Here is a 12,515-nt window from a genome sequence, read left to right as displayed (position 1 = left end):
TCTCAGCCTTGACATCTCCTACAGGAGCACAGCAATAAACAGCCTGCAAATGTGGCCCCACAACATCGCCATGCCAGGCAAAGGAGCAGCAGTTAATCAGCGTGTACCAGGATTTGGGAAAGGCAATCAGTGGTACCTGAGCAGACAACACTGGCATCCTCATAGTGGTTACAGTTGTGCACGCCCCAGCCATTGCTCCTGCACTGAAACAGGGACGACTCACTCCCCGTGCAATGAACATCATCCAGGTAAATTGTGCCGGAGCCTGGTCCAAAATTGGCATTTCCTGGTGCTGAAACTGCAAAGCCGCAGCCCAGCTGCCTGCACACAACATCGGCGTCCCTGAGGTCCCAGCCATCATCACAGACCGTGCCCCGATTCCCTCTGTAGTAGATCTCCACGCGCCCCTCACAGCGGTTCCGGCCATTCACCAAGCTCAGAGAGGCACCTGGGAAAGGAGGATACAAAGAGCACATGGGAAAACATTGCAGCACACACACACACTCCCTTCCCTTCACTCTGCAATTAAACAGCACACAAGACTGAGGCCACGAGGACTGCTACACTCAGCTGAATTAGGCTCCGCACTTCCATGACCCTGCTCTCCCGTTCTTCTCTTCTGTGTCTCCGGCACTTAATGGAAAAGATGTGGGAGTTCTGGAGGATGGAAAACTCCATATCATTGAACTAAGACCTGCCTTCCTCACCAGAGGTGACAAGTCTATTTTGTGCTGCTTTAAGCACAGCTCAGGCAGCCAGGGAAAAATCAGTGCACCTTCACTCAACAGATTTGTGGCTGCAACACAAACACTCTCTCTGGTTTTGAGCTCTACAGAATAAGATTGAGAAACAATTAGAGTATGTCCACAGAAGGGTGAAGTAAATGATGGAAAAATCAATTAGATTCCATGATTTATGAGGAGTGACAGTGGTCCCTTTGTCTGTTGAGCACAGAGAGCACAGGAGCCTCAGAATTGATGTGGTTGCTGGATACACCTTCCTCATGATGGGTAAAGGGGAATGGCTTAAAGATGCATCAGGAGGATCAGATGGAGTACCAGGAACAGCTGTGCACAGACAGGCAGGGTGGGCACTGCAGGGAGCATGAGGGAAGTAAGTGGCCATGGCTCCTGGGCTGCCAGTGCTGAATAACCAGCTGGACGGTGCACTTGGACATGTGAGTTATCTCTCGGGCCACCCCTTGCAGAGTCCACTCATGGACTCTCAAGTCCCTGTGGGTCCAAGCCAGCTCTGAATGTTAGAGGACTCTCAGTCACCATGGGAAAGACAAAACTCAAGCACTCAGACAGCATCAGAACCCTAAAGCAGTGCAGAGAAAAACGAAGAATAATGAAGACATACCTGAAGGAATGGATGGAACGGAGCTTTCTGTGGTTGTGTATGTGGCAGCTGTGGAGACAGGGAGGGAAAGAAACTCCAATGAGGCATGTGGAGGTAAATGTAGACTTGGAAAGCATATCTGTCAGCTCTATGCCCCCTATGACTGAAAGCAAGGTGAGATACAACCCCACTGATATTTCTGGCAGCACCATGCCCATCCCTTCAATGTAGGCTTCACAACAACATCCCCTTGGATACACCAGGGGGCTACATATTGTATAGCTGGTCTGTTAACACCTATAAGTCCAAAGTAAAGCACAGGAAGGGAATATGGAATATGCAGACTCACGTGTAGTTCTCCATGGGTTGGTAGCTGGGTATCCAGAAGTTGCAGCTGCTACAGGAGGAAGAGAAAGAAGCAAGTGAGTGACATTGGGATGGAGGAGCACACCAGGTTTGCTCCCAGCTCTGGGGATGGCGGTGCTGCCCTGTCACACTGCAATGCACAGCGTGGGGGTCTCAGCATTGACATCTCCTACGGGAGCACAACAGAAAACAGCATGCAAAAGGGGCCCCACAACATCGCCATGCCAGGCAAAGGAGCAGCAACTCATCAGTGTGTACCAGGATTTGGGAAGGATACCTGATACATTAAAGATGTATCTGGAGGATCAGATGGGGTACCAGGAACAGCTGTGCACAGACAGGAAGGCTGGGCGCTGGACGTGGCCCCCAGGGAAGTAAGTGGCCATGGCTCCCAGCCTATCAGTGCTGGATAACCAGCTGAACACTGCACTTGGACACATGAGTTATCTCTTGGGCCATCCCTTGCAGAGTCCACACATGGACTCTACCGTCCCTGTGGGTCCCTGACAGCTCCGCATGTTTGAGGACTCTCTGATGCTGTGGAAAATACCATGCTCAAGCACTCAGACAGCACCACAGCCCTAATGTAGTGCAGACAACAGTAATGTGTAATAATGCAGACGTACCAGAAGGAGTTTTCTGAATGGTGGTGACCTCTGTGTTTTTGTCTGTGGGAGCTGAGGAGAGAGGGAGAAAAAGAAACTCCAGTGAGGCATATGTAAGTGAATGTAGACTTGGAAAACATATCCCTGAGTTTGTGCTCCCCACAACTGCAGGGAAAGTGAAATTCAAGCCCAGGGACATTTCTGGCAGCACCATGCCCATCCCTACAATGTAGGCTTCACAACAACATCCCCTTTGGTACACCAGGGGGCCTCATATTGTACAGCTGGGCTGTTAACTCCTATAGCTTTAAAGTAAAGCACAGGAAGGGAATATGGAATATGCAGACTCACGTGTAGTTCTCCATGGGTAGGAAGTTGGGTATCCAGGTGGTGCTTCTGTTGAGGGAGGAAGGAAGAGAAAGAATCAAGTGAGTGACATTGGGATGGAGGAGCGCACCAGGTTTGCTCCCAGCTCTGGGGATGGCGGTGCTGCCCTGTCACACTGCAATGCACAGCGTGGGGGTCTCAGCCTTGACATCTCCTACAGGAGCACAGCAATACACGGCCTGCAAATGTGGCCCCACAACATCGCCATGCCAGGCAAAGGAGCAGCAGTTAATCAGCGTGTACCAGGATTTGAAAAAGGCAATCAGTGGTACCTGAGCAGACAACACTGGCATCCTCATAGTGGTTGCAGTTGTGCACGCCCCAGCCATTGCTCCTGCACTGAAACAGGGACGACTCACTCCCTGTGCAATACACATCATCCAGGTAAATTGTGCCGGAGCCTGGTCCAAAAAAGGCATTTCCTGGTGCTGAAATTGCAAAGCCACATTCCAGCTGCCTGCACACAACATCGGCGTCCTTGAGGTCCCAGCCATCATCACAGACTGTGCCCCAATTCCCATTGTAGTAGACCTCTACGCGCCCCTCACAGCGGTTCCGGCCATTCACCAAGCTCAGAGAGGCACCTGGGAAAGGAGATTACAAATAGCACAAGTGAAAACACTGCAGCACACACACACCATCCCTTCACACTGCAGTTTAACAGCACATAATTCTAAGGCCATGAGGACTGCTACTCTCAGCTGAATTAGGCTACTCATTTCCTTGTTACTCCTTTCCCTTTCTTCTCTTCTGTGTCTTTCATGCTTGTTGAAATGGATATGGGAATACTGGTGGATGGAAAACTAGTCTAATTCATCAGTGTTCTTTGGCACACACTAATCTAGGTATGGTCATACTGTCAAAAAGAATTCCTGCCCCTCTACTCTCAGTGCAGGTGCAGCTGCACATCCTGTACAATGTGAAGTTTTGGGCTTAATTTCATACTATTTTTACCATATTCCTTAATTTCATACTATTATTTGTATAACTCCATGTAGAAAGTACTTCATTACTATTTTCATGGTAGTATTTTTTTGTTTTAATCTATGCTAAAGGACACTACAGTAAAAGTCGAAACAAGATTGATTCATTGCCCTAAATTTTCATCAATGCAAATAATAGTTAATCATAAAGTTGATTGGATTGTGTTTTTAATAAGAAAACATAATGCTGTTTAATTGCAGTCGGTTTTACATATAATGTTTGAACAAAGTTGATTACATCATCACACGATTTACATGTATGGAATTGGTGAAGAGGAGTAAACCATCCCCAATTCTCCACCTTTTTGTAAGAATGTTTTAGAAGATTTTAAGCATTTTACCTGAGGTGGCATCCAGAATTGCTGCGCTTAAGAGGAAAAGCAGGATCCTGTTGGTACCCATCTTGCACAAGAGGTGCCAATGAAGGAGAGCATCAGAATTTATACCCTGCAGCTGTGAAAGGGTGAGGCTCCCAAGGCCAGCCTGTCCAAACAGTGGATGATTACGAAATGTAGTTTAACAGTCATGATCCAAGTTACGCCTGGCCTCTTATCCAATGTTCTCCGACAATCAGATCTTTACAGAAACAGAATCTATTAAGAACAAAGTTTCGGTTTCTGGAAAATTTGTTCTATCGTCATTATTACAAATTATCTTAACTGTATCCTTGTCTTGTGAGCAGGTCCAGTATTACCTTTGGAACCAGACTGGTGAACTTAATTTCTTTACTCCTATCATCCCAGTATTATTTATTAGCTGCTTGTACCTAAAGACTTAAGTAAGCAGATTGCAGCAAACTCATTGCAGAGATTCCTGGTCTTGTCGACATTTATATTTCTGATGGTTTCCTCTTGAAATTACAAGCTTGCTTCTTTGTAGTTTGTCAACAAACAGCACGTAACACTTGGGATTAAGTCAGGTACCAAAAATAAGTTACTGCAAGTTATTTGTTAGATACCCTAACTGGAGCTCATCAGGAGTCTCTGCTGAAGTTGCTTAGATTTAGCAGCATCTTCCCCAAATCTACCACCATGATCTTTAGCTGAATTTGTCAGCAATTTTTTGAATCACAAAGTTTATCAAAAGGGGAGGAAATATGGCCTGATGAAAAATCCAAAGTTCCATCTAAATGGCTTCATCAGTTGGTCAGTGTGAAGGCTCAATGCAATTTCAGACAGCTGACAGCTTTGGGAACAACTGCCCATCACCTTGTCTGGCTAATTTCTTAGCTGGAGTCATTATATTGCAGTCCTGTAGTTTTCCCTCCTCACAGTCCAGCTACCAACAGGTCATTTGTTGGTCTAATATTTCATTCACTGCACTTCACCCAAGCTTTACCTGTCTGTTCATTCTGATTACGGTACAAACAACAAACTAACCACAACAGCTAAAATAATTCACGATTCCTGATGGTATATTCCAACTTTCCTCCTGCAGCAAAGCAAGTCTTGGGTGTAGAAACAAAGGGAACAGCAAGACCTCTTTTTGCAAAGGTTCAAAGTGCTAAAAGAGAGGAAGAAAAGACAAAAGGCCAGGGTCCAGAAACAGAGGCGGAAATTATTAAAGCAGTCAATGAGCAAACAATTGGAGTACAGTGGTAAATACAACTTACTGTATTCATGTATTGATAAAGAAAACAGAAGCGCGAACATTGCTATTCACAGCTTTGCTGTTCCTGACCACAGCAAATACAACACCATACTCCCAGTGGAGTGATCAAACATTGTGTTTGGGAAGGGGCTATGGGGTCGTATTCCTTCCTCTAAATTCCTGAGGAATGCCCATAACATGGAGCAGCTTCTGGGCTCTGCTGATGGAGGGCTCCCCTGTGCCCCCCTGCTACCAAAATCCGTGTAAGCCCAATGCAGTGAAACCCACCTGGGATGCTGATTCCAGTCCTGGGTTACCCGGTTTGTAAGAGAGATGGACATAGTAGAGGAAGTCTAATGAAGACACTAAAACGATTAAGGAGCATCTGAAGGATGCAGCATTTTTCCTACAGGGTGAGAATGAGATAATTGAGACCTTACAGCCTGGGAAGAGAAAGCTTAGAGGGATCTCATTCATTTGTATAAAGACCTGGTGGGGTGGAATAAAGGCAGAACTGGACTCTTCTCAATGATGCCTGATGGGATGACAAGAAGCAATGAGCATGAAGTATGGCATGAAGTATTCTATTCCAACATAAAGCATTCAGGTTTGATAGCAGGTACTTTTGATTTACATCTGCTGAAATGCCAGCATCCTCTGTTCAACAAAAAGATCCAGAGTTTATTTCTCCTTTCTACTGCACGTACTGAAATCACAGCAGGAGGAAGTTGGATGTAAAATAAAGTACCATAAAGATAAACCCAACGTATTGCACTGCAGTCTTGATAACACATCAGCAATTAGCTGCTGTTCTGAGAGCAGAGCTCAGCTTTTGACCATGCAACACTGAAAAAGAATATGTGAGATTGTGTGTTACCACGAAACAAAACTGGCAGGCATGCAAAACCTAAAGGAGTTTGCTTGAAAAAACCAACCTGTTGACTCAGGACATCTTGCATTGGAGTTCAGCTGCTTGCTAAAGCAAGTGCTCACATCCAGCAAACCATCTGGGAATGCTACAGATCTTTCAAACTGAAGGTTTGCTGCAATGTCCCATTTCTTGAATGTTGCTTTCCCACCCCAAACCTGTTCTTTCTGCCTGTATCAGAAAAGTATGCAGGGACACACATTCATGGCTTCCTTTTTCATATGTAGTGATTCTTCAGTATTCAGAAGAAAGAAATCAACCATTTAGTAATGCCACAGCAATTCCCAGCACCAGTTCACTTACAGTGCATTGCTCAACATTTATGCTACTTTCCAGCTTATAGAAACTGTTGAACACCAAAGTGCTTGTAGAGAAAGCTAAAATTAACCTACCTACATCATTCTGTCTAAATGAGTCGCCATTCAGCTCAATTTGTACAAGACGCTTCCCAAGGTTTCCTACTTGGTGGCTGGCACAGCAGATGTCTACACTGTGCTGCCCAGAAGAGTCTCTTGCAGGAATTTAATCTTATTTCAGAGGTTAAAAAGCAGAAGAAACAAAAAGCAAGAATGGAAAAGTCAAGATTACCAGTCTGGGATATTCTCATCTGAAAGACCTCCAAGCGTTTAAACACATCCAACAAGCTCTGCAGGGAGAACAGGGAAGGCTCCCAACCTTCCACGTGCTGAACTTTAACAAGGCCATGAGATTTCTGCCAAGGAAACAAGCCTTTCCATCCATGCAAACAGAGGGGTCCCAGAGAATCCCACAAACAAACCAGCTATGTTATTGAGGATAATGGGAATTTCCATAAGGAAATTCCTCTGCTGCTCTAATTTCGAGCCAAAACTCACACAATCCATGCATCTAACACTGTGGTAAGAGTTGACTGAAGTGTACCACAGAGGAGGCTACTCCAATGCTCAGGTCCCCTGTGTTTGTATCACCGGAGCTGCAATTGTATTCCCTGCTATGAAATTTTTGGTGACCTACAGTGTCTCATCCTAACAGAAGGATGATAACGTAATAATGTAGCAGTAATAGAGCTTAATTTTAAAGAACAAATCAAAGCTGTGTGCCACAAGAGTATCACAACAGAACTGTAGGGGTTGGGAGATCATTGAAACCAACCATAGAATCATAGAATCACCAAGGTTGGAAAAGACCTAAAAGATCATCCAGTCCAACCATTCACCTATTACCAATAGCTCCCACTACACTACGTCCCTCAACCCAACATCCAGTCATTCCTTGAACACCCCCAGGGTTGGTGACTCCACCACCTCCCTGGACCTAACCCTCCCTAAATGTTTCCCCAAATGTCTGATTTTCTGTGGCATTTTGACTTTGGAATGTGTACTTTTCAGAGTTGAAATCCACACAAAAGAAAACATTTTCAGTTAATTAAAAAAAAAGTACTGTGAGTCCAGTCTAGTGCTCAGCCCAACATGACCCTGCTTTCTGAGCTGCGCCTGGCTTTTGTTTCCCTGTACAATCCATGGCAAGATAGAGGGCGAAGTACAGTACAGTCAACTTTCTCTTTCTATTCTTTTTCCAGCTAAATGGGCAGATCATTTCCACCAGTGCAGAACTGTGCTCTCCCATCATATGAGGAGTGCCATACAGGTTATACTCTGTGAGGCAACAGGAGTGTTGGACTTACTGAATGGACAGGTAACTACCGATATAAACACACCCATCTTGTTCCCCCACCTTTCCCCCTCAATACTATGCACTATACAAAAAAATCTGTACACAAGGAAAAGATGTTGGTCAATTTTGCCACAATAAAGTCCATTTTAGTTATATGTTGCTGTACCATATATTGCCCTATTTACTGTTTAACTGGGAGTCAGGATAGGTTGTTAAAATTAAACATTAGAATTGACAATGAAACTCTGCAAGTGCTTAAGCTACTTGCATAACTCTTCTGCTATGAATAGTCTCCTGAAAGCTTTGGAAATATTTAGCACAGCTGACTGTTTACCTATCTCTTTTCAGCATCAGGCCTTCAATACTTCCCCAATCCATTATGAAGATATTTGCTGAAATCCTTTGAGTTCAAGCGACGCCTTCCATTCATACTTTACAAAGAGGGTGCATTCTGAGGGCACCATGCCTCAAAATCCACACTGGAAAGCTTCCAAAGGCCAATCCAGCCTATGCAATACCCTCCTACAAAGCCCAGCTTAACTGGAGCATAACCATAGCGATACCAAACAGTAGGCTTTGTTCTTTAGCATGAAGAGAAAACACAGGAATGATCTTGGGTAGGCTGAGCAAGCAATGAAATCTGCCCAGCTGCCTCCATGCTGTGCTTGCCTTCACATAATTAACAGCCAAACATTATTTCGAAGAAGAGAGCTTAAAATCCAGCTGTAGCATAAAGTATAGCCAAGGACAGGCCAGCCAAGTTCATTAGCTGGATCACACCGAGTGGCCCACAGCCTGCTGGAAAGGCTTCAGCTTTCACACCCACTTTGCACCTTGCAGCTCTACCCTCATTAGATTCAGGGCATTGTCTCATCTCATAAAGATGCAATAATTGCCCTTTAAAAAAGGAAAAATACAATAGCCATTGATGTATTCCATTGAACACTTTCTAGCTGCCACCCCACTGTGCAGTAAAATTGATTTGGGTTCAAACCAAGAGCCAAAGTTAAGAACAGTAACAGGGGGTCTCACTGAACTAACAAAAAGCACTGAAAAAGAAATAAATACTACAATACTCCAGCAGAAAAATGTTCCCCCACTGCATGCAGTTGCACTATAACAGCGGTAAGTCAAGGCACTGCATGCTGATCTAGTTTGCACATGCTCCAAAGCAGGAAGGCTGTACCCGTAACCCTTAGCCCATTTATAGCTCCTTCCCCCAGTTACACCCAAACTGCTTAACCTTAGATACAATAACAGGCTCCGCTTCTCTTTTAAACATTGCAATAAAGATACAAAAGTTCTATTGACTCAGGTGAGACTGCCCGTGAATGCCCATTTCCACAGTACAGAGCCAGCCCTGAGCACACACAATCCAGTGCTAAAAGACAAAAGCACACGTTCCAGAGACCAAGTCCACCCAGTAATGAGAGCTCTAATGACACTTGGTGGCTAACAGCATTACGCCGCCTTTAGTGTCCTGTTTTGTGCCAAGGACATTGGAGGCACAGTGGAGGAGCAGGCAGCGTTTTCCAACCCTGATGATTCGATGATTCTTTGAAATATTGCCCTATAGAACATCACTCCTCACTGTTACCTACAGATTAATAGATGGCTGGTCTCTGATGAGCCATCCCTGGGAGGTGAAGCTCTACTCTGTCTGTGTAGCTGCAAGTGGGGTCCACCAGCCAGACTGGGCATTGACTTCAGAAGGGATTTGGATCAACCCGATGGCAATGAGGCCACATTAGAATATCTGACCTGAGATGAAAAACCAAATCAAATAAGTGCTTAGTCTCCAGAGGATGGAAGTCCAAAGGGGAGATGTGACAACTGCCTTCAAATACTTAATAGGCTGCTGAAAAGAGGAAGTAGACAATGTATGGTGTCCGTGCCAATAATACATAGGTAAAGCAGCAAAGTCAGTCACTAACAGCCCATTCAGTATCCAGAAAAGAATGAACAGTGCAGGCGATGGGAGTCAAAAAGCTATGGAGATCTTAGGACGGGCTGATTTAAGTTCAAAGAGACTGTGCTGTGTGCAGATGATGCAACTCATCTCTAGCCCTGTATGCCAGGAAGGTATCACCTGTGGCTGCAGGAATATCCCATAGCTAAAAATATTCTCCTCTGCACTGAAAACAATAAAGCAAATTGAGCAAAGGTGCATATATATATATATATATATATATACCTTGCATATGGTGACAGTGTTTGCAATGGCCCTCAGTGCTCACAGGGCTGGAACAAAACCCAACAGAGCTCTTGTAATGTACTGAAATCCTCCTTTCTTTTGTGAAATGCTTTTCCTCAAAACAAATAAAAAACATAAAACCTCTTTAGTTGAGAATAAACAAATACGTTGCAAAAAAAGAACTAAGATGTGCATCATAGCTTCAGCACAGTGATGTCCTTTATGGGCACCAGCTAGAAGACAGCTACGACTGACTGGTTCTGTCTAGACACTGGGCAGCTCTGCTGTGCTGTACTGTGCCAGTGCTGGAGCCCTGACACAGGGACCAGAGAGGCTGTAAGATCTCCTTGGAGATATCCAAACCCACCTGGACGTGGCCCTGGGTGTCCTGCTCTGGGTAGGGCAGGGGGAGACCAGTGGGACCCAGAGGTGTGGGACTTCAAACATTCTATGGTTCCAGCCCAGACTATCCACTGTTCTTCCTTGCTGGACACATGAACTTACACAGATGCAGACTAAATCTACTCTTTACCTTGTCAGATGCTCAGCCACTCATAAACTTGAAGTCAACTCTGCTGATGAAAGTTAATTTCAGCTCTCATTGCTGAGCACCTGGTACTCACTTCCATGCAAATCTGCTTTTCCCATGTTCTTAAGTTTCAGCTTTCCCCCTTACTCAACTACAGCATTAGGATTTTTGGATTCTATTCGCCCCCTCGTGGTCTCACCTGAGCAGGTGCCCATAAACACGTATTTATCCTATGGGAACGCAGTTGCATGGCCAACCCCATAGGCTGCTTCAACTCTCTAAGCTTTTGAGGTCTTTGGGAAATGGGAATGGAGCAAGACCCCACAGCCTAAACCACAGCACCCACAAAGGTGCCAGGTACGAGGACTGTTAGCCATCACCATCCATACTTCATCAGAACAGCACAGTGAAAATATACTCTGCAGAGATGTCATCTGTACCACCACCTCAGTTCTACTAGAGGGGAAACAGGGGCTGTGCTAACCCAGGAAGCAGCCGTACCTCAGAGATGGGAGACAGAAGAAATGCAGCAGCCCCACATGGGAGGGCTCTGAGCCACAGAGTATCTGCAAGGCCAGCAGCAGGGTGGAAAACTTTGCTTCTTGGACAAGGGCTGCACAAGTTGCCAGCTGGAAGCATACAAGGTTACCTTGGAGCTCAAGAAGAGGATGAATGAGTGGAATTAGTCCTAAATCACGGGGCCTACACTCTGCATGCGAGAGGGCTTTGAAAGAAAGCAAGGGAGCGTGTTACAAAAACACCAGTACAGGATCAGATTCACTGCTTGCTTTAAATAGTAGTTGAAAGTATAAAGCTGAGGGAAAAAGAAAGCATTGAATGTGAGCTGAAGGGATGAAAAGGCTGGAATGGAAGCAGAGAAGGGAGATGGGTCTGGTTTTATTAGTAACATAGAGGTGCTGCAATGCCGTTATTGAGCTTTGACCTCATTTTTTCTCTATCAATTCTGAGTTATCATCTACCTCAGGAGAGTTTAAGAACAGATTCCGCTGTGCTGTGGCTACTGAAAAATGATGACACCGACCTTCACACTATCATAGAATCTTTCAGGCTAGAAAAGACCTCTCAAATCCCCCAGGCCAACCCCAACCCACCCCCACCGTGCCCACTGCCCATGTCCCTCAGTGTCACATCCCAACAGCTCTGGAACACCTCCAAGAATAGTGACCCCACCAGTACCTGGGCAGCTGTGCCACTGCATCACCACTCTATCTGAAGAATTGTTTCCTAATATCCAACCTGAGCCTCCCCTGGAGGTAATGCTACCAATCCCAGCCCCTCCAGTTAACTTTATCTGGCACTGATTGAACTCTGTGGCTCCTTCTGATCTCCTCAGGACATTTCTGCCTCTTGGTATGAAGAAAGCTTCACAACAACTTGTTGACATTCAGCTTTAAAGCCTGGCCCAACTGTCATCACAGAGTGCAGTTCTGGTTTCCTTTCACAGACAGCCACCAACAGTACTAATGGAGAGACAGCCAGAGAAAAGGGAGGGGGACTGAGCAAAGGACTTCAAGGCACATCAGTATTTTCTGGGTGGAAAAGGGTACAGCAGGAAATAATACAGGAATAATCTCAGACATAACTCAGTGGAGGAAATCCTTGGAATCCCAAATGAACATTTCTTGATTCTCACTCTGTGGGTTAAAAGGACTCCTGCCATGACACACAACACAAACCAATACTCAATGGCATACAGGTGATCATAGAACGGCTTGGGTTGGAAGGGACCCCAAGGATCACCAAACTTCAACGCCCCCCGCCATAGGCAGGGATGCCAACCTCCCTCCACATTTAATACTAGACCAGGCTTCCCAGAGCCCATGATAAACACTTGGAGCCTCTAAAAACCACTGCTCTGGACTGGTGGGTACTACTTGACCAATGACAACCACAGTTTCAATCACCTGTATTTTCCTGT

General features: G+C 45.4%; 1 protein-coding gene across 1 annotated transcript in view; it reads right to left on the bottom strand.

Annotated features, from left to right (window-relative positions):
- The window catches only part of DMBT1 (deleted in malignant brain tumors 1), a 39,084-nt gene extending 34,935 nt beyond the window's left edge, over positions 1-4,149 (bottom strand). Inside the window, exons 1-7 of the mRNA XM_085555415.1 lie at positions 4,024-4,149; positions 2,972-3,283; positions 2,664-2,708; positions 2,334-2,384; positions 1,691-1,738; positions 1,363-1,410; positions 137-448 (exon numbers count right to left, since the gene is read on the bottom strand). Of these exons, the coding sequence (XP_085411541.1) occupies positions 137-448; positions 1,363-1,410; positions 1,691-1,738; positions 2,334-2,384; positions 2,664-2,708; positions 2,972-3,283; positions 4,024-4,084 (877 nt within the window). The 5' untranslated portion in view covers positions 4,085-4,149. The remainder of the gene's footprint in view (positions 1-136; positions 449-1,362; positions 1,411-1,690; positions 1,739-2,333; positions 2,385-2,663; positions 2,709-2,971; positions 3,284-4,023) is intronic.
- Between the last annotated feature and the right edge of the window lie 8,366 nt (positions 4,150-12,515).

Source organism: Coturnix japonica, chromosome 8, assembly GCF_054131305.1.
Source record: "Coturnix japonica strain WE chromosome 8, WE-NBRP24, whole genome shotgun sequence".
Lineage (NCBI taxonomy): Eukaryota > Metazoa > Chordata > Aves > Galliformes > Phasianidae > Coturnix > Coturnix japonica.
This window is presented reverse-complemented; position numbering and strand designations above follow the sequence as displayed.